At 43.6% G+C, this 20,574-nt stretch overlaps 3 protein-coding genes across 7 annotated transcripts; all 3 read left to right on the plus strand.

Moving 5' to 3' along the window:
• Positions 1-1,371: 1,371 nt before the first annotated feature.
• On the plus strand, positions 1,372-8,816 carry hcn3 (hyperpolarization activated cyclic nucleotide-gated potassium channel 3). Its single transcript, XM_086178276.1, has 7 exons — positions 1,372-1,979; positions 5,177-5,606; positions 5,691-5,852; positions 6,301-6,519; positions 6,979-7,125; positions 7,336-7,576; positions 8,102-8,816. Exons 1-7 carry the CDS (start codon positions 1,516-1,518, stop codon positions 8,305-8,307), a joined length of 1,869 nt encoding a protein of 622 aa, XP_086034402.1. The 5' UTR covers positions 1,372-1,515; the 3' UTR covers positions 8,308-8,816.
• Positions 8,817-9,465: 649 nt separating this feature from the next.
• ndufv1 (NADH:ubiquinone oxidoreductase core subunit V1) lies at positions 9,466-14,962 on the plus strand. Of its 2 annotated transcripts, none has more exons than XM_086178277.1 (11): positions 9,466-9,534; positions 10,841-10,963; positions 11,047-11,129; positions 11,696-11,866; positions 12,328-12,511; positions 12,599-12,788; positions 12,972-13,184; positions 13,429-13,595; positions 13,687-13,768; positions 14,213-14,358; positions 14,703-14,962. In XM_086178277.1, the coding sequence occupies exons 2-11, from the start codon at positions 10,859-10,861 to the stop codon at positions 14,778-14,780; spliced, it is 1,419 nt and encodes a 472-aa protein (XP_086034403.1). In that variant the 5' UTR covers positions 9,466-9,534; positions 10,841-10,858; the 3' UTR covers positions 14,781-14,962. The 2 variants fall into 2 exon arrangements, with proteins under 2 accessions (XP_086034403.1, XP_086034404.1); XM_086178278.1 differs by having other exon boundaries at positions 9,487-9,619.
• A 1,654-nt stretch (positions 14,963-16,616) lies between these two features.
• On the plus strand, positions 16,617-19,540 carry LOC147216116 (uncharacterized). Of its 4 annotated transcripts, none has more exons than XM_086178446.1 (5): positions 16,617-16,793; positions 17,304-17,460; positions 17,624-17,739; positions 18,139-18,282; positions 18,363-19,540. In XM_086178446.1, the coding sequence occupies exons 2-5, from the start codon at positions 17,364-17,366 to the stop codon at positions 19,008-19,010; spliced, it is 1,005 nt and encodes a 334-aa protein (XP_086034572.1). In that variant the 5' UTR covers positions 16,617-16,793; positions 17,304-17,363; the 3' UTR covers positions 19,011-19,540. The 4 variants fall into 4 exon arrangements, with proteins under 4 accessions (XP_086034572.1, XP_086034573.1, XP_086034571.1 ...); XM_086178447.1 differs by having other exon boundaries at positions 16,780-16,793; positions 17,328-17,460; XM_086178445.1 differs by lacking the exon at positions 16,617-16,793 and having other exon boundaries at positions 16,823-17,460.
• Positions 19,541-20,574: the final 1,034 nt, after the last annotated feature.

Genomic DNA, 20,574 nt, shown 5'->3' on the forward strand with positions numbered 1-20,574 from the left:
TGTTGACAAATAAACGCTGTACATTGGAAATGTGGTTCATAAAGCAAAAGTGTTTAAACATTTTAACAGAGACATACAGAACATGCCAGCAGTCAGCCACCATTGCGCAATCTATGTTGAGGCTCAGCAGTCGGCAGCCTCACCGCACGGCTTAGCATTTGAACACTTATTGTGAAAATCCAGCCATTTTGAATGAAAAAACAATCTAAAACAGGTAAAATTAAATGAAAAATATATTTACAGTGCAAATCACTGATGAATATAAACATTTACTTCTTTTTTTCATTTTACATTTTTTTTGGTCCAAGATTGGCATGTGAGGCAAGGCTTCTCCTGCCTCCCCCGACCGCACGTCACTGATATGTACCTTTAATGTGGCCGCATAGTATTTCTATATGACGCATGAATGAGAGGAGAATGGTTGTGTTTTTAATTTAATGGAACTTCATTATGTGTCCGGTTTGTTGTTGTTGTTTTCTTTTGTATTTCAGCGAGAAAACATTGCATTCCCATGTTATTTAAAAACGATGTACAACACCTTATATGTATTTTGCAGATGCCTTCAAATCTATTTTGTCACAAAACACAAGAGGGTAAGTATTAAGCGTCTAAAAAATGTCGAACCAAGCAGGTGAACGAAGCGACCGCAACGTAGCGCTTTCTTGTGGTGAAAACGTAAAATCACAAGATACCCATCTTTCTCGGGTTTCCCGGAAAGCAAAGAAACTGTTCACAGCTCCTGTATCGCTATTTCGGCCTGTACTCCAAAATAAAAAAAAAATAAAAAAAACAAAACGATCCAGATCCAATTGTCATTAAATTTGAATTTCTATTACTGCCTTTTATCATGAGAAATTAAAATAAACGCGCTGCTCCGTTCCTGCAGTGGTTTCATTTTTTTTTCCCGACTGCATGCATGCATTTCACGCAGTTTGCATTATTTTATTTTTTTTTCAAATCTCTTTAACTCGGATGAGCGGCCGAGGCAGCGTCTGCACGGCTGACTTGGACATCCCCGGGCTCGTCTGCGCAATTTGACCTGCAGCCGCGTCAGCCCGCCCCGGTACCAGTGTCAGCTGAGAGCGGAGGGAGGGCGACGGGAAGAGGAGGAGGAGGAGGAGGAGGAGGAGGAAGAGGAGGATGAGAGAGGTGAGTGGACGCAGTTATTCCAACAAGCCGATTATTGAAGGCTGCAGAGTCCAGCCTGGCAATTTGCGTCCGTCCCGTCCTGGTCCGACGTAGCAATCTGGAATGGTCGTCCTCGCATCCAAGCTGCAAGCCTCACAGGAAAGTAGTCTTTTTTTTTTTTTTCTTAATGGATTTTAAAAGAACTATTTAGTTTTGAAGGGCCCTTTTAGTCTGTTTCACCACTTAAAACTGTCCTAGGAGAATTTGAATTCTGTTAACATTTGACTTTTTTAATTTTTTTTTTTAACGCAAAAGTGAAATTCAGCAGCTTCTAACTTCCTCAGCCAGCCAAACGGGTCGATCGAGATAACCGCGCTAAAAGTGAAGATGCAAAGCATGAGAATGACCAGCCCGTCCAGGAGCACGGGGGACCGGCAGGAGAGCCCGGCCCTCAAGCCGGAGACGCGCAGGTACCGCAGCTGGAGCAGCCTACGCTTCTCCAGGTGGAGAAGCGGCTCGCAGAGGACCAGCCCGCCCGGCACCCCGTCCCCGAAGACCGACAAGAGGAGCGACGTCAACAAAACCCTCTTCTCCCTGGTCAAGACCCACAACGACGACTACACGGCCGACCCGGACGGCCTGCTGGACAGCAACGGCGAGGAAGACGCGGTCGGCAGCGACACCCAGCTGGACCAGTCCACCTACTTCCAGAAGCAGTTCGGCTCCATGCTGCAGCCGGGGGTCAACAAGTTCTCTCTGCGAATGTTCGGCAGTCACAAGGGTGTCGCCGCAGAACAAGCCAGAGTCAAGTCCTTTGGCGTGTGGATCATCCACCCTTACAGTGACTTCAGGTAACCGCCAGGTCGGGTTCCGGGTTCACCCGATTCCCGGAAAGGGTCAAACCGTCCCTTGAAAGCGTCGCGTTTATCCCGCGGCTCTCCAGATCCAGATTCTCCAAGGACAGACCTGCGTGCAGACAATGATGTCACCGTTTATAGCGCGATGATAAGGCGATGAAAGGATTTGATTAGTGATACAGTATATAGGACGAGATCATCTGGATTAATGATACGGTTCCCCCTTGGCTATGAGGAGGGACTAACCGGATCCGTCCTGGCAGGTTAAATCGTGCAATACGTTTCACCTGGAAAAACATCGAATCCCACCCTCCACCCTTCCCTTCCCGTCTCCGGTTTCGCCTCGTTTTTTCCAGTTATTCGGCAAATCCCGATCGCGTTCACGGGGAAGGGTTTCAGAGCCTGCCTGTGCGGTCGCTAATAATAGCCTTTGTCAAATGTAAACAGTTTTTTAACATCCGGCCTACGCCAGACACAGAGGGGATAAACCCACGCAGAGGAATTATTGCCTGTAAGAATCAATCTTGCTTTATTATGTAATAATACGCAGACAGCTGTGAGTGGAATTACTGAAGGCCCCGCTCGCCTTGAACCTTATGCTCCGACTTCCCTTTAAAATGGATGAGTTCGAACAGCGCATTTGTTTTTCCAGCGGCTTAGCTTTCCCTGTTTGTTTTTTTGTTTTTTGGGGTTTTTTTTTGCAAACAGATAGGTGTGAGCAGGCGAGTTCATTTGAGCAGGTCTAACACACATCCACACACAAGTTTGAAAAAAAAAAAAAAAATGAAAGAGAAATATATTTTGTTACGTATTTTATGTACAGGAAACAACAGTAAACATATCGGTGGATATCTATATAGAAATAACATTTGAGAAAATATTAGATGATAACAAGCAAGATTGAAAGGAGAAGAGTGGTTATTAAACATATTAGCGTGCCGTTCGTGAAATACTTTCTCCTCTGCTGTCAACATTTTTTTTTTTGAAAAAAGGGAATTTAATGTGTAATACTGTGCGTTTCTACTTTCACCTTGTATTTTCCTCCTGTTTCATTTTCCAAAATGCACTGGCATTTCTCCATTTTCATTTTAACCCCTATTTTTGTCACTGTTTTTCAAACTGTTGAATGTCACTTTTCATAGAATTTTGTCATTTATTTATTTTTTTTCTGTATTTATTATGGGTTTATTGATTTTATTAGTCTTCTCTCGTACGCGTTTGTTTTTCACCTCAAGATATTTCCATAAGGAATCCTTTCATTTCATGTTTTCGCTGAAAGGTGGACGGTAAACGAACGCCGACTTTGTCTTTTCCGCTCTTACTCTTTTTCAAAACTGTTGAAATCAACTGGGTTCGCCGTCTTCCTCCTAAAAAAAAAAAAAAAAAAAAAAAAAAAGTCAGGTTTGAATGAGAAGGCGTTTATGGTTGGATGTCTCCACATGTGAACCTCGTGATTGACAGATGACGGTTCCAGGTTAATATCGCCGACCCGAACGGGCTGAGAAAACAATCCGCGCCTCATGGATGAAAATAATAGTCGCCAGTGTTTTCGTCGTCATAGATACCACCTCACGGAGGTTTCGGTTGAACCGAACCACGACTCACACACTTCCACGTCTCTGAGTCCGGTGCTGTCTGGTAGATATGAGCAGCAGGCAATCACTATCTGTCGCAACATGATAAGTAGTCATGTTAACTAGAGTGTAAACACACGGGACACGGACACAAGAGATTGACGAGGGATAACGGCCAACCAGGATGACAAAGTAATTTATCGCCCGCTGCGTCCCGGCCCCGAGAAGCTCATTTTCTCACAGGGCTCACATTACCGCCGGCGACTGTAATCCAAAATAGTCTCGTTCATATTCTGTTTCTGTGCTGCCCGCCGTAATGAAAGAGAGGCCGAGAGCGGGCGATAGAGGCGGTGTGATTGACACTTAGCGAAAACAATCTGCAAGGAAACTCCAGACCGTCTACCTGCGGAGTGCGCGGAGCCACTGGAGACACTGGAAAATGTGACTTGAAATGACACGACATGAGCGCATCGCGGACATCTGGGCCCCGACGTCTCGCTCCAAGGAGTGGGCCTCGTCCGGCGAACATCTTGCATTTTTAACCAGACGGGGTTCCTCCTCTGACACGAAGCTGTTGCCGGAGGACGGGTCGCTCAGAATCGGGTCACGTCGTCCTCCGTGACATCACTTGACCCGCGTCCCAACCCTTCTAATCGTCCGACGGGTTTCGGGTCGCTCGGAAGGCCGTATCGGTTCACCTGAAAACAGGTACGATGGGGTGAAAAGAGTGTTCCCGTGGCAACGCCGCCCCTGTTTAAGTTCGTCCTTTCAACCGGCCTCACGTAATCTTGGCGGCCCGCGGACACGGAGACAGCTGTTCCTCTTTACGCTAAGCTTCTCGGGCTATTTACGTTATGCAGCTGCGTCCTACCTCACGTCCACATCGAGTCGTCTGAACCGAGATTATGATTTATTCCCAACATTGACCACCATTAACGTCGACCCCGTCGTTTCTCCGCAAAGATTCCCGAATCCCGGTGCGCGGCGCAAATCTTTATTGTGCTTTACATAACATTTTCAATCACCCCCAACAGGCGGTTGTTACGAGCACAAACACCCACTCTTCTCCGTAAATCTGCCAGCGGGGTAATTCAAGTTTATTTGTCAAGAATAAGATAATCTCTTCCATGATATCTCCCTGAAATGTAACTTCTTTCCTGCCTGTTTGTGTGATGTAATAGCATGTTTTGTGCCCCGACGCATTGTTTTATAACCGTCGCTCTGGATTCCAGGTTTGATTTCGGCAGCATTCATTCAGCTCTCGCATATAAAACCGAAGAGGAGTTATATCTCCGTATTTAATTTCGATGAGCCGCGATCGCCCGATCTGCAGGAACTTAGCGAGGTTGCCGGAAATGAGAGGCGACAACCTCGCCGTCTCCCGCCCCGCCATCCTGCAGAGCGGTGAACTCGACCCAAGACATTTTATTGATAAGGAGAGAAAAAGTAAATTTTTAATGTGCACTTGATCTCCTTCGCTTTGTTTCTATTCAGTGAGTAACACAAGATTCTGGACGCTGAATTTGAATTATAGAAATTCGAGGTTTCGCGTTACGCCGAAGACGCCGCGACAGACAACACGGACACCACTTTGAAGCCTCTTCCTGTTCTCTCCAGGTTTTACTGGGATATTTTGATGCTGCTGTTGATGATGAGTAATCTGGTTATTTTGCCCTGGGGGATCACCTTCTTTGAGGACCAGAACACCATGCCGTGGATCATCTTTAACGTCCTCTCTGACACTCTCTTCCTCATGGACCTGATTTTGAACTTCCGCACAGGAATCCTGGGCGAGGACAGCCACATTATCCTCGACCCCAAACAGATCCGCATGCATTACCTCCGCTCCTGGTTCGTGGTGGACTTCATCTCGTCCATCCCCGTCGACTACATCTTTCTCATCGTCGACTTCGAGGCGAGGCACGATTCGCCGGACGTGTATCGCACGGCCCGCGCACTCCGCATCGTGCGCTTCACCAAGATTCTCAGTTTGCTGCGCCTCTTGCGGCTGTCTCGCCTCATCCGCTACATCCACCAGTGGGAGGAGGTAACGAATTGAGGACGCGCGGGATGACAAACGTTGAAAAGTTGCAAAAGAAAAAATAAAAACTCAATTCTCTTTCCTCGCCAGATTTTCCACATGACTTACGATCTGGCCAGCGCGGTGGTGCGGATCGTCAACCTGATCGGCATGATGCTGCTGCTGTGCCACTGGGACGGCTGCATGACCTTCATGGTGCCCATGCTGCAGGACTTTCCTGCCGACTGCTGGGTGTCCAAGAACAACATGGTGGTGAGTTCAGCGTAAAAATATCAAACCTTGGAGAATAATCGCTGAAATATTTCTTCGGCCGTGTGTGAATCCTCAAATATCGGTACTATATAAATACTTTTAAAGGTGGCTTTGTCGCAGACGACTCTTGTTTTGATTCATTACAATTAAGAGCGTAACTACTGTGCCGCGTCGATGGACGACCCAAGCTGCTCATCAGGAAAAAAAAAGATTTTACCGCTACACTTTTTGCGTTCTTGCCTATTTCTAAGCTGCTTCCCTGTCGACCAGTTTTCTGGAATGCAGGTTGAAGACACTTTAGCGTTGGATTCTCTTCTTGGTCCACTTCTTTTATAAGACCTGTGATTTATGAATCAGCAGGAAATAATGCACACCATTGTCTGTTACCATTGCATATGCATGGTAACCTACTAAGCTTTTGCCTTTTGTTTTTGCCTGTGTCTGTCAGAATACTACATGGCACATACAGTACTCCTACGCCCTCTTCATGGCCATGAGTCACATGCTGTGCATAGGATACGGCGCCCATCCTCCGGAGGGAATGAGCGACGTTTGGCTCACTATGGTCAGCATGGTCGTGGGCGCCACCTGCTACGCCATGTTCCTCGGGCACGCCACCAACCTGGTCCAGTCCTTGGACGCCTCGCATCGACAGTATCAGGAGAAGGTAACCATTGGTGCTACGGATGTCATTAGGTTTAACGTCATATTCAATTTAGATTATGTTTTTTTTTGTACTTTTGCGCACAGTTACCCATAGACGCTGCCCAAAATGCGTAGAGAATGCGTATATTATCTAATGGATTTTCTGGCCCAACTGTGACGCACAATGGGGGGATTTTCACGGGCTAAAGCAGAACGGATGATAAACAAATGGCGGCACCTTTGTTTCGGATCACAGTTTGCTAATACCCATTACAAATTAGTTTTGTAATCCACTTAAAATGGGAAGGGGGGGAGGGGGGGGGAGGGTCTCCCATGCAAATACGATGAATGCGTAATTATCAGGCTAAGGGGAATTGTGTGTTTCTGCACATGTTTTGACAATGTGACCGAATGTGGAATCATTTGGAGAATCCACTGAAGGTCAAACGTTCATGTTTTCTGTCTGCCCTGTCGGTTTCAGTACAAGCAAGTGGAACAGTACATGTCCTTCCATAAACTGCCGGCCGACGTCAGGCAGAGGATCCATGATTATTATGAGCAGCGATTCCAGGGCAAGATGTTTGACGAAGACAGCATCTTCGGGGAGCTGAGTGACCCGCTGAAAGAGGTGTGTTTTTCATAAGAAATCTCCATATTTCTCATGTCAGCGGATGGAAAAAGTGAAAATAAGCAGTGATGCTGCCAAATGAATTAGTTTTCACTAGACAAACATTGATTGAAGTGTCTGTTGAAATTTTTTATCATGCAAAAAGTGATATGGTGATTTGCATTGTCACTGAAAAATAACTGCGTTCGCCCTCTTTCTTCCTCCTTGCAGGAGATTGTGAGTTATAACTGCCGGGGTCTTGTCGCCAACATGCCGCTCTTCGCCAACACCGACCCGCACTTCGTGACGGTGATCCTGACCAAGCTGCGATTCGAAGTGTTCCAGCCGGGAGATTTGATTATAAGGGAGGGGACTCTGGGTCGCAAGATGTACTTCATCCAGCACGGGACCGTCGTGGTCCAACCACGGGGCAGCAAGGAGATTTGGCTCAGTGACGGAGCGTATTTTGGGGGTAAAGTTGCTCAAAAATGAAGTCCTAACTGTCCCCATTTGGTTTCACAATGTGGCGGTAACCGAATGGATGGTGATCAATGCATGAAAACTGAATCCGCGACAGTGAATCGAAATCAGTTCAAATTAATGATAAAACAAAATATTAATTTCAAAAAACAATAACCTATATTTTGCTAAGAATACTCATTTTTCTTTTTTAATCTCTGTATGTTGATTATGAGGGCTCAATATTAAGATGACTTTATATACAATTTTGTTATCACCACTATTAATCAAGCAGGTTATTATGATTATTTATCAGATTTATTTTAGAATAGAATGTGCCTTTAAGCATTCCACAAAGGGGAAAATGCAGTGTGAGTAACAGATATACACCACAGTAATGCATCAAAATTCCTTTTTTCCATACTGTTTTAAGAAGCGGTGTTGATATGTGCGGGTAGTTGCAGGAAGGCACTTATTTTCGTAAAAGCAGACTTTTAACATGTGTTTCCGTTTGCCCCGGCTTCCCCCTCCCCCCCAGAAATCTGTCTACTGACCCAAGGACGACGCACCGCCAGCGTGCTGGCGGACACCTACTGCCGCCTTTACTCCCTGAGCGTGGACAGTTTCAATGAGGTCCTGGAGGAGCACCCACTGATGAGGAGGGCCTTCGAGAGCGTCGCTGTGGACCGACTGGGCCGCGTGGCGAGGAGACCCAGTTATCAGCCGCCGCCGCCATCCGATTGACCTCCTCAGTATCTACAGGAAATGCAGGGGAATTTAACCATTTTCTGACAAAACTTGACTATGTAACAATGACATCAGATATGTATATTTCACTGTTGGCTGTTGATTTTCGCACTAATAGATGCACAACCTGATAGGGATCCTTGATTGTATTTATTTTTCTGTCCTCAGTTATACATATTGTAAAATCCGTACATGTAATAGTAAGTTGTCCTCATTGTGCATGTGCTGCCGTAAAAATTTTGGGTTTTTTTCTGTTTTCAGATCGACTTGAATCTGTATTTACATAATCTTTTGTCTGGGTACATTTGAGACACTCACATTAATGTATTATTGTCAGAGAATGTTAATCTACTACACAGATTTGTTTGATTTTGTTTATGCCCTACTTTATCATTCAAATGTTTTGACAATCACTCCTGATACTGATGATGTCATGTAAATATGAATATTTTTACCCCAGAAACAGAAATTTTAAAAAATAAAACATGTATTTTTGCAAAGACAAATGACTTGGATAATGTGTTATTAGACCTGGTTAGAAGAATATGACACACACACAAATTGTTGTCATAAACGTAACCCATTTATTATAGTTGTCATTGGTAGTCATAGATGTGGTAACAATCTTTTCATGAACCCACATTTTCTGGGGTTGGCTTTGACAGCGTCTCTCTAGTTGAAAGGTTGGCGGTTTAAATCCAAGGCTCCTGCTGTTTGCATGCCGAAGCATCCTTGCAGTGTGTGAATGAATCCAGCGTAAAGCATGTTGAAACCACAAGATGGTGAAAATGTAAATAAGCGGATACCATTTAGCAATTTCAGTAAGATTTCTGGCTGCAATAAAGAAATAAATGATAGAGTAATTGAATCAGATTGTAATATAATGATAAACTCCTTTTTTCTTTCTGCAGCCAGGTTAAAATCTGTCAATAAGTGTAGTTACAAGGGCAGCTCCTACCACCAATGTGGATAATATTAATGACAATAATGAATAATCGTTTCAAATATTTTTTAAACTTATTTCCCTGTATATAATATGATATTGTCGCGGAAAAGTAGTTTTCGTGGAGAGGTAAACACAGTCAAATGTGAGTAGTGGTTGTGCAACACAAGTGTGAATTGCAGTTGTGCAACCCAAGTCTTCTCACGCGCTGACTACATCCGGGTCACGACGAACAACACTTCCGGTAAAACCAGGTTTCATAAACTCCGGTCGAAGAGGAGGTAAGAAAATATCACCGTCTTTGTAACTGCATGACGTCTCTACCCGTTTTATCGCCGTTAAATCACAGCTGATACTGGTTACTAAGTAAGTTGTTATTTGCTACGTACACATTCGTGTGAACCGTTCAAAATTAATGTCTATATATTGACATTGCAAGGTTAACGCTAGCTAGAATTGTAGCTTAGCATTGAATTACGTGAACACGGCTTGGGTCATCACAACATAATCTTAAAGAAAATTAATAAATATTCGCGCGGGGATCAATGCCTTTTAGTATGTCTTGTGAGTATGTTTGTATGTTAAAATCGAATGTATAATCTTACATCAATTTCCAGCGTGACAAGGTTTGCATAAATATAAACAGGTTAAAAGTAGCGATTTATCTATATAGGCTGAATTCAAGTGTTCAACCGAATCACTGTTCGCCTCCTTCATTTTTAATGCTGCTTGATGGGCAGAAAAGCTGTTAAGCTGTTTAAATGAAATGTTTTATAAGTGTCTCGATGACGCGATTATATAAATGTTGTAAGCGTAGCCAGTTTTCAGGAACAGGAAAGCATTATGACGAGCACTGATTGACGTTTATTAGGTCGCTAAATGACAAGCTGATTTAAACAAACTAAAAGGATGTGTTCCTGCAGGTTTTATTTGAGGCCCATAGAAATTGAGGCACGTTGTTTGTTGTTTCTGTGTCCTTGTGTTGTTATGAAAGGGTAACTCATTTACCCCCTTGTGTAAGCGTCTCCTCTGTTTTATTTTATATAAACAATGTAGATGTTGCATAGTGTCTGAACATCATTAACAACATTATAATTGCGATTGTTTTAGAAATATTGTAATTTACACTCTTTAGTCAGGATTCAATATTGACGCATTGACGTATCTGCAAATATTGACCTATCAGTTAACAAAATTATATTGTTTGAAGCTTTAAAAGATATGTTTTTTAGTTATGTTTTGCAAACTGTTGTCTGCTAGTACTGCGTACTTAGTTTTTTCCTGACCCCTTAGGAAATACCTACTGAAATAAATATTAATGATAATTAAATAGTTAATGAAAGAATACATTCACTTTTCATCTTTCATTAGTCATCCTTAGTTTGATGACTCACTGAAATGAGATAATGTCTTAAAACGGCATGCCTCTGTATAGATTTTTTTTTTTTAAGAAATCTTCCTGCATGCTATGCTATAGAATGTAATTCCTTTGGGGGGAAGGGGCTAGTTAATGAATTAAATTAATTAATTACTACATGTCAATGAAATTAATTCATTTTTATCAACATTCTCAACTTCCTCTGATAGCGACGCAACTCCGGAAGGATGCTGTCCCTGTCTCGAGTCATATTGAGCGGGGTGACCCGCGCCCCTGCTGCTGTCAGTCAAGGTGGAGTGACCACGGTCATACGGCTCAACAGCACAGCGCAGGTAATTGCTACACATGTGAAATGTGAAATAATAAAATAAACAACAACAGTGCTCAACATCTAATGTCTTTGTGTTTTTTTAAGAGTCCTCCCAAGAAAACAACATACGGGCCACTGGCGGATGAGGATCGAATTTTCACAAATCTCTACGGGCGTCACGACTGGAGGTAATGCTGCTGGTTTATTTTTAAGTCCTTTAAACATGATTTACTGCCTATATGAAATGAACTGATGGACCCGGCAGTCAAATAGAAAATTTTAGTTATTGTTTGAATTGTGGGTTGGTTATCTTTAAAGGGAACAGTGAAATTAAACTCAAAAAGGAAGGAACCATTGGACAGTGGAAGAGAAGGTTCAAGAGTGACTTAATTTCACAGCTGATGAATGAGAATGATACCAGCGTGTTTAAACATCAGCTAAATGCTAAAACCTCGGGCTGAAACCTCACAACTGCCTCGTGTTTGAAATGGAGCATGTCCATCAGGTATCCCTTTGCACGAAAATAAAGGAATTGAAGGAGAAATAAAATGAACATTCTTCAAGGTTTTCAGTTATCACTGCAGACATGTGACAGGCAACTTTTTTACAAACTGAAAATGAATCAGAAACCACTAAGGACATTCATGAAGAGGAGTTTAGTATCTCTCACCCAGCTGAATGGCAGTACAATAAAAGAACCGGTGTCAGTCAAGTCCGATCAATTCTCCTCTCTGCTCATGAACTACTCCCCCAGGTTGAAGGGGGCCCTGAAGCGTGGGGACTGGTACAAGACAAAGGAGATCCTCCTTAAGGGAGTCGACTGGATCCTCAATGAGATCAAGGTGTCTGGCCTGCGTGGGAGAGGCGGCGCTGGGTTTCCGACAGGAATGAAGTGGAGCTTCATGAACAAGCCCAGTGATGGCAGGTGAGGGAAGGCTGGAAGGGCCCATTGATGGCTGTGAACAAAACAACAATCAGTGAATCACATTCACTGATATTTTGAGAAATTTGTTTTATTGGTCATGATCTAAATGGTATTATGGAGCTGGGCACCTGCACAAAATGTCAGTTGTCCATTGGAAGCTTTGCTTGCTGGAGAACAGCAAATAAAAAGAACAAAATAATGCTAAGGTTAAACCATTCTGATGCTGACTGTTACTTTATTCCAGTTCTGGTTTGTCTCATTTGCACTCAGGATAAGAACCAACCAGTTTTGGTTCTTATAGTCCGTACGGATCAGCCCATTCGGCCAAGCGAACAAGCTCCTTAAAGGCATCTAGGAATTATGGAAGACAGATCTGTCCTCCTTTCGCTTAATTGATGAATGGCCTTAACAGTCCTCTCATGTTCATCCTGGTTTTCTCAACATTCGATTCCTCATTATAGGCCAAAGTATCTGGTTGTGAACGCGGACGAGGGAGAGCCCGGCACTTGCAAGGACCGGGAGATAATGCGTAACGACCCGCACAAGCTGGTGGAGGGCTGCCTGGTGGCTGGAAGAGCCATGGGAGCACGCGCTGCCTACATCTACATCAGGGGAGAGTTTTACAATGAGTCATCCAACCTGCAGGTGACTACAGACCCGTGCCACAGGATGGTATTTTAACAGCTAAATTTACATTTCAAAACGGTCACATTTTTCAAATGATCTATTTAGGTGGCTATCAACGAAGCCTATGCGGCGGGGCTCATCGGAAGGGATGCCTGTGGCTCTGGCTACGACTTTGACGTGTTTGTGATGCGTGGAGCTGGAGCTTACATCTGCGGGGAGGAGACGGCCCTCATCGAGTCTCTGGAGGGGAAGCAGGGGAAGCCCCGCCTCAAGCCCCCGTTCCCTGCTGATGTGGGTGAGTGTTCATACACGGAAAGGCTGGAAGCCACGGTTAGTAATACATTTGGAAATATGTATCAAATCAGCACTTGGTTTGAAATGTTCTCCTCCCATTAGTCACTGTGACAGATCCTTCACTGTTAAACTAAAGCTAAAGCAGTTCTGAAGCGCCCACCTCATTCTTGCTGATGTCTTCAAGGTGTGTTCGGGTGTCCAACAACCGTGGCCAATGTAGAAACCGTATCGGTGGCGCCCACCATCTGTCGCCGTGGAGGTTTGTGGTTTCTGGGCTTTGGAAGGGAAAGGAACTCCGGCACAAAGCTCTTCAACATCTCAGGGCATGTTAACAACCCCTGCACGGTGGAGGAGGAGATGTCCATCCCCCTGAAAGACCTCATAGAGCGGCATGCAGGTCGGTCATCCCAACAGCCACGTGTTTCCTGAATAGTCATATAACATACAGCTCCAATTCCATAACAACATTTTCCCTCTCACACAATGGTAAAATACTTAAGTTAAATCAAAGAAACCTTGTTCATCATTGTTTGTGTTTTCCTTCACCAAAGAGGTCATGAAAAGATTAAGACAGCTTAACATAAGTATTTCTTAAGTAAGTGTAGAGTTGTTTTTAATTTACACAAACATCTGTTTGGTAGGTGGCGTGCGCGGGGGTTGGGACAACCTGCTGGCCGTGATCCCGGGTGGCTCCTCAACGCCCCTCATTCCGAAGAACGTGTGCGAGGAAGTGCTGATGGACTTTGACGGCCTCATCCAGGCCCAGACTGGACTCGGCACGGCCGCCCTTATTGTCATGGATAAATCTGTACGTGTTTTTTTTTTTTTTTTTCTCTCCTCATGTCTTTCCTTAAAATGTAAACCCGTTTATAACACCATTGAATGTATCCCCTTTACAGACAGACATTATCAGAGCGATTGCCCGCCTGATTGAGTTTTACAAGCACGAGAGCTGCGGCCAGTGTACGCCCTGCAGAGAAGGCAAGTGTTAACTTTCTGTTTCCATATTTTGGCAACAAAGACTTAAATGGTTTGTTCATACAAGGTGCTGGAACTCCTCAGTCGAACTTAAACTTTACCACAGAGCCATCCAGGTCCCTCAACTCCAAATGGAAAAATAGGGCATGAACTCACATCTGGAGATCAGGGGTTCCAGATCTTGTCAGGAACTGAAGTCATATGTAGGCCCATCCAATGTCTGTATTTATCTTTATCTATTCATACTGATGTAACCGCTTTGGCAGGCTTTATGTAGGCCTTTTTAAGTGATTTCTTATTTATTTTCTCAAAGAGACACACGGTCAGCATTTTAAGAATGAATTGAGTGAGTCGGACAATGCCGGTTCCACACACTGGGTGTCAGTAATGGGGGAACCCGTCGGACTCCTTTAACATATTCATTTTTTTACCTCTTCCTGTGTGTAGGTGTGGACTGGATGAACAATATGATGTGGCGCTTTGTGCGCGGTGATGCACGGCCCTCCGAGATAGACATGATCTGGGAGCTGAGTAAGCAGATTGAGGGACACACCATCTGTGCGCTGGGAGATGGTGCTGCATGGCCTGTGCAGGTGAACACAAGCACGTCACACTGCACACGCATCTGAACAAAACGAAATGTCCAGCTGAGATACCCTTTTATGCATCGCAAATATCAAAGAATTTTGATTTAATAGTTATAATGCAAGGCTGTGCTTATCAGGCAAATTTGATTTGAGAGAAAAGGAAAAAAACTCACCCAATCAAGGCATCCTTCAAAATCACCACAGAATAATTTGGATGTCAACCAGTACAATTAGAAGTTTTACTAGGTGTCGGGCTGGAAAACTAAACGATCATAACAAAAATGTATTAATTATAAAAGAATTATTAATTGCCACAAGATTAACACATGATTCCCCGCTGTGTTTCTCAGGGATTGATCAGACACTTCAGGCCCGTGATGGAGAGCAGAATTGCTGAATACCAAGAGCAGAAGCAGGCCACAGCTTAAATCTGCTCCTTTACCTATTTCAATGTACTCTTCTGCCTCATTTATCCTCAACTCGAGTTCTTGTCATTCACAAGTTATTTAAAAAATGTGCCGTATCAACACCTCATCATGAAATTTTGCCTTGTCTGATGAACATACCAATAAAGTTCTGTGAACCTTACCTGATTTTGACAATGTTAAAATGGTTCCTGTGTTGATCATTAGATAATACAGATCTTACCTGTCAGTGTGGTAACAGTGACATCTGCTGGTCTCATTAGACACCAGAATGATAACACTGGTCAACTGAAATGGTGAACCACATCACGTCGTATGTGAAATTCAGTGCCGTTTATTTTTATACATTCTGGAGCTAGGTACCAAAATTCTCAACTACAAATGAAACCTTGCTTTGCTATAATACTGATTCAGGTTTTGTTTGCTGAAGACATTTTCTGCAATTTGAAGTCTTGCACTTACTATTTTTACAAACACTTGCATATAATTACTACAGCAGTGCACTTAAAATATACATTACATGCAAAGGAACTCCTTTATTTGTTGAGTACATGGCAGAGATGCTACACCAGACTGAGAACTGATGAATTAAGAGGCTTCGTAAACTTTCTGGTCTGTTTCCTTTAACCACATCTGAACCATTTTTACACCGTGGGAGGGCGCAATATCCTGCCTGAAAGGGGCCACTGGCTGAAAGGGGGTAAAATTACCAAACGGGTGAAATTGATTACCACACTACTTGGTAGGTGGTTCGCATCAAAGTGTGATCAACTTGAATGGCAGGACCCAAGGTTTCCCTTGGATGTTCACCAAGCAGTGCCTCCACCTTTGTGCCATGTCTCCCCAGGTAAGCAATGCTCACACACACCTGACGGTCGACATGATATAAAAAAAACAAAACAAAAACAACTGATTCACCAAAGTAGTCCTGCTCCTTCCATTGTCCAGGTCTTACACTCAGGAGGGGCTTTCAGCGGTGAATGGCAGTTAACGTCTGTATGGTCTAGAAGGTCTGCATCCACACAGCCCCTCTTCTTCTTCTTCGAAGTGAATCAACTTTCTCCATCTAACCCTATTCTCCGTATCCTCCTCTCTCACACCAACTACCTTCATATCCTCTCTCACTGCATCCATAAATCTTCTCTTTGGTCTTTCTTGAGACCTCTTGCCTGGCAGCTCCAATTCTTCAAAGTCCCTACTCTCAGTCCCAGGCTCTTTCCTTTCCTCCTCTCTCTCTGCTTCCGAACTCGCACTCCTCCTCTTCCTCTTGTTCTTGTTCTTCGACCCACAGTAGCCCACTTTCCATTAGTACCCTGTAGGTCATCAGTACTAATGGCGGTCATTGTTAACCCGGTCCACGACCAATCTGGTATGATATGGTTATGGTTGACTCGCATGTTTGATTTTGGCAAAAGTTTTACACCGGATGCCATTCCTGACGCAACCCTCTGCATTTATCTGGGCTTGGGACCGGCACAGGGAGACACTGAGGCCCTGAGGCTGCATTTGCATCCACACAGCCCCAATATGCAAAAAAAAAAAAAAAAAGTGATTTGCTGTACTTTCTGACACCTCCCCATCAATGTTCAGTGGTTTTCCCTTTTAGATCTGCTGGAACAAGAGCCCTGAAGTCTGTCTGACACCATTTGAACCCTCCCCTCCCTGCAGCACAGGATGCTTGAATACATTAACCTCCAGCTGCTGCAGAATATAGCCCATCAACCGGCGCGTACCAATTTAACGTGGTGATCGGTGTTTTTCACCTCAACCGCCGGGTAACTATCGTACCGGGGTGATCTTTCTGCGTCTTTTCGCTGACGTGTCTGCGCTTGTAAAAAAAAAAGAAAAAAAAAGCGACGCGGAGGAAGGAGGAGAAAAAGAGAAGAAAAGAGGGATGCAATGGTACATTCCAAGCGTTGTTTCAGGATCTCGCGTTAGTGGTTGGCGGGGTTTCCTGTGTCACGTGATGCAGGGAGACTATTTTCTGCGTCTCCGTTTCGGTGGATGATTCAAATGGTAAGGCACAAACCCCATCCTCCCGACTCGGCGTTTCTTGACGTTGCCTCAAACGCTTCGCACATTCCCCGTCTATGGCTGAAATGAATATTTATTCGTCTACACAAAGGCTCAAGGCTATAAAAATATCAAACGCTGTTACAAATGTGAAAAACGTCTTTAGTTGTAACGTCAGCTTCACAGGTCAACCCGTAAATGATGCATCCTTATGTCAGCTAGTCCTTTCGTTAGCTATTAGTGTCATCTTTACTCTTTATGTAATTACTCTTCTTCTAAGTATAGCCTAATTGTGCTAAACTTAATTATTGATGTAATAGCGCTTTTTTCCCCTCAATTACTTCCCCGCGTACATTCCTCGTAAGTTTATAACGTCAATGAGCTGAAAGCATTTTAATGCGAGACACCGTTGAAGTAACGCGAGACTTCTGGTCATAACATTCCATCTTTTTTTTCCGATATATTTTTTTTTCTGAAGCTTGCACACGTCCTGTGTGTGTGTGTGTGTGTTAGTGTGTGTGTCTGTCTTTGTCACAGCTCTGCCTGGCCGGGTAGTGCGGAGACCGCATCGGCATGGAGATGAAAATAGAGAAAGTCGTCGTCGGCAGTGACAGGCGGTCAAGCCCGGCGGAGATGAAGTCTGAGCCCGCCGCCAGCCCGCTGCAACCCTGTAGGTGAACGTCCACGCCGTTCACAAGTGATGTGGCGTGAACCCCAAAATCCGACCGCCACTCGCGTTGCAATCTTTATAAAGTCTCTGATTTGTGCCTTTCTTATCCGCCCACTCGTTGCACGGTATTTGAATTAAACCTGCCTTCCAAATTTTGCTGCAGATCAGCATGACAGCCTGCAGTGTTTCCAGTGTTTCATCACCTTCTCCGACTACAAGGCCAAAGAGAGGCACATGAGGAAGAGTCACCGGGAGCTCTACAAGAAGCAGCTGCAGCAGGTAAAGCGGCTTCCTTGAGTGATTACTCGTGATGCTTATTTTGTATATTTAACTATGTGGATTTCTTTAAGCATTTTCAGTCTACCTGTATGTTCAAGTGTCTATTTTTTATTAATGCATGGCATTCCTTCAGGACTTTCAAAATAGATATATTTTCCGAGGAGCAGTAATTAAAAGCAAATTAACCTCTTTTTACATTACCCAAGACTGGTCAGAAAGGTGTGTGAAAGATTACTTTGTAGCTACAATGTTCTAATATTTGAATACATTTAATATTTTTGTATTATGGAGTCCATAACTGTTTTTAATAAAATCATAACTGATATTATTTGTTGTCCATTATGAATGACCTCAGTCTTCTAAGAAGTTAATATGTTAATATGAATTTCCCGCTTGCAGGATAATATAGCCTTCACGTGTTACACTTGTGACAAGAGTTTCTCCTCCTCTGAGGAGCTGAGCCTGCATCAGCCCACCCACAGCACTAAGGAGAAGCTCTTCTCCTGTCCTTACTGCCAGGAGAGCTTCTTCACTTTCACTGAGGTGAGGACACAGTTAGTAACGTGCCCGCTGGGATACTGAAAAACATGTATTGCCTCTACTGATTGGTGTATCTCTTGCAGCTGACAAGACACAGGCGAACATCCTGCTTAGAGCGACGGTGTCCATGCAGAGACTGTGGTGTCTTGTTCCCGAGTCCGTCAAGGCTACGCAGCCATCGCATCGCGGTGCACCCACAGCTCCCGGCAGTGGCAGATGACAACAACACCTACCAGTGCTGCAAATGTAGTCGCGGTTTCCAGACTGAAGAAGAACTTCTCCATCACCAGGAGAAGTTTGCTAGTAGTCTCAACTGCGACATCAAGCCACCGGCCAAAAAGCGCGGCAGAAAACCCATGTATGTAGCCTCGGGGACGGAGGGGGATGGAAATACCACTAAACGGGAAGAAGAAGAAGAAGAAGAAGAAGAAGGAGGAGAAGAAGATGGCTGTTCGACAGAAGAAGGAACATCCATCGACACTGAACTGGAGCTTAAAATCCCTTGTCCCGAAGCAAATTGCGACATCGTATTTCCCTCGATTTCAGCCCTGCGGGCACACAAGAGGCAGGATCATGGGCTGCCCTCTGAGCAGCCCAAAGCACCCACGCCTGGGGCTGAGCTCTCAGCACTCACCGGCACCACCTGCGGGGAGAGCTTCACCCAGGAGAGTGTCCTGAATGTCCACCAAAAAACCCACGCTGAGGGAGAGGAGGGAACAGAGAAAAGATAATACAGACGGATAAAAGACTTTAAAATTCATCCTACATCATTCTCACAGATCGTTGTCTTCTTTCGAAAGATTTTATTGATGTCTCGTCCGGTCTTTCGTTTGTTGTTGAAAAATTTTGCTTCATTCAGAAACATGCAGTGACACTTCAGCAACCTTATACTATCAAGCTTGATTTTCACCTGAATAATATGGGTGGAGTCTTCCGTAAACTATGTTACGCTGCTCGACCGAAATATGGAGGGTCGTTTCTTAACTGTTCCATTTTTGTACATAAAAATGATGTGTATATTCTATACACATTCACATCTCAAGGCCTGTTTTCATGTTACCTCATTTGTACTTAAAAGATATTGCGGTTCTCTGAAGCGTCGCTCAAAAGGTTTCCATCACATCTGGGAATGTTTGGCATATAAAAGTAAAATTTAAATCATAATTCAAACCGTTGTTTAGAATTTCATTATTTTAATGTCGTACTCTTTGAGTGTTACTTTTCTGTTTTGAAAAATAAATAATGGATGGATTGAACAAGACTCGGTGTCACATGTTCATTCACCATTTCCGGTTTGCAAGCCCAGCTGATTTTTCACCCCGTTTGACACAGCTGTCAGTTTATGAAATTTAGAATGACTCAATCGTGTAATGTTGAATCACGTTTTTTTATACTATTTCAACAACTCCTTGGTATATTTTGTAGGTTACACATGCAAAACATCTTGTTTCAGCAGATTTTGCATTTTATCCACCCACTCTTTGCCCCCCTGTGTGATGGATACAGCCTTCCAATGTTTTTGCCTCTCCAATGGCAATAGTTGTTTTTACGTTGCCATCTCTGCATGATTATATCGATGGCTGGAATGCAAAACCTCCTATCTGGAAAAAAAAAAAAAACAACACTTTTTTTCAGGAAATAAAAAAACCTTTCATTTGATTATAGTATGGTCTTGGTTAAAGATATTCAAGAATATTCTAGTGTTCACAGACTATATTTCTATGTTATAATTTAAAAATACATAGCATGTATTTTTACCACTGACCATGCAGATACGTGTTTTTTTCCTTATTTTTTTCTGCTTCATTGTGCACATAGGAGTTTAGTGATGTGACATTTATGTCGAAAGAAAGGGCGGGATTATCTTGCAGATAAGACTGAAAATGTGGAGCCATCCCATTTCTCACCATTCAATGCAAAAACCCAAAATCGAAAAATTTGCAGATAGGAGGTTTTGCATTCCAGCCATCGATTATGTGTATTTATCACTAGACATCAGGTTGGATACCGGCGTCTTCTCAGGTTCAGAATCACAAATATTTGATTGATCCCGGGAGAAATTGTGCAAAGGTTGTACGGAAGTTGACGTCCATCCAACTCCTCCCCCATTTCTGAATTCTAACTCTAATCCCCGAAGTCTGACTTTAAAAATCAGGATTCTGATAATGACCTCATCCTTTACTTTCATCCTGCATCTGGCTTTAAAGACACAATAAGACAATCCTGATACTGCAGGGGCATTTTCAAATGCGGAAAAAAATAATTGAAAAAAAAATTATAATGTTGAAAAGTGGC

Source organism: Fistularia commersonii, chromosome 30, assembly GCF_037954325.1.
Source record: "Fistularia commersonii isolate RoL2024-O1a breed Wild chromosome 30, RoL_Fcom_v1.0, whole genome shotgun sequence".
NCBI classification, from domain to species: Eukaryota; Metazoa; Chordata; class Actinopteri; order Syngnathiformes; family Fistulariidae; genus Fistularia; species Fistularia commersonii.

Excerpts from the sequence above, each read along its gene's own strand:
- hcn3 (XM_086178276.1), top strand. The coding sequence starts at position 1,516 with ATGCAAAGCATGAGAATGACCAGCCCGTCCAGGAGCACGGGGGACCGG. Across the intron at positions 1,980-5,176 it reads CACCCTTACAGTGACTTCAG|GTTTTACTGGGATATTTTGA; the intron begins GTAACCGCCAGG and ends TGTTCTCTCCAG. Across the intron at positions 7,577-8,101 it reads TGACGGAGCGTATTTTGGGG|AAATCTGTCTACTGACCCAA; the intron begins GTAAAGTTGCTC and ends CCTCCCCCCCAG.
- LOC147216116 (XM_086178446.1), top strand. The coding sequence starts at position 17,364 with ATGGAGATGAAAATAGAGAAAGTCGTCGTCGGCAGTGACAGGCGGTCA. Across the intron at positions 17,740-18,138 it reads ACAAGAAGCAGCTGCAGCAG|GATAATATAGCCTTCACGTG; the intron begins GTAAAGCGGCTT and ends TCCCGCTTGCAG. Across the intron at positions 18,283-18,362 it reads GCTTCTTCACTTTCACTGAG|CTGACAAGACACAGGCGAAC; the intron begins GTGAGGACACAG and ends TATCTCTTGCAG.
- ndufv1 (XM_086178277.1), top strand. The coding sequence starts at position 10,859 with ATGCTGTCCCTGTCTCGAGTCATATTGAGCGGGGTGACCCGCGCCCCT. Across the intron at positions 10,964-11,046 it reads GGCTCAACAGCACAGCGCAG|AGTCCTCCCAAGAAAACAAC; the intron begins GTAATTGCTACA and ends TGTTTTTTTAAG. Across the intron at positions 12,512-12,598 it reads ATGAGTCATCCAACCTGCAG|GTGGCTATCAACGAAGCCTA; the intron begins GTGACTACAGAC and ends TGATCTATTTAG.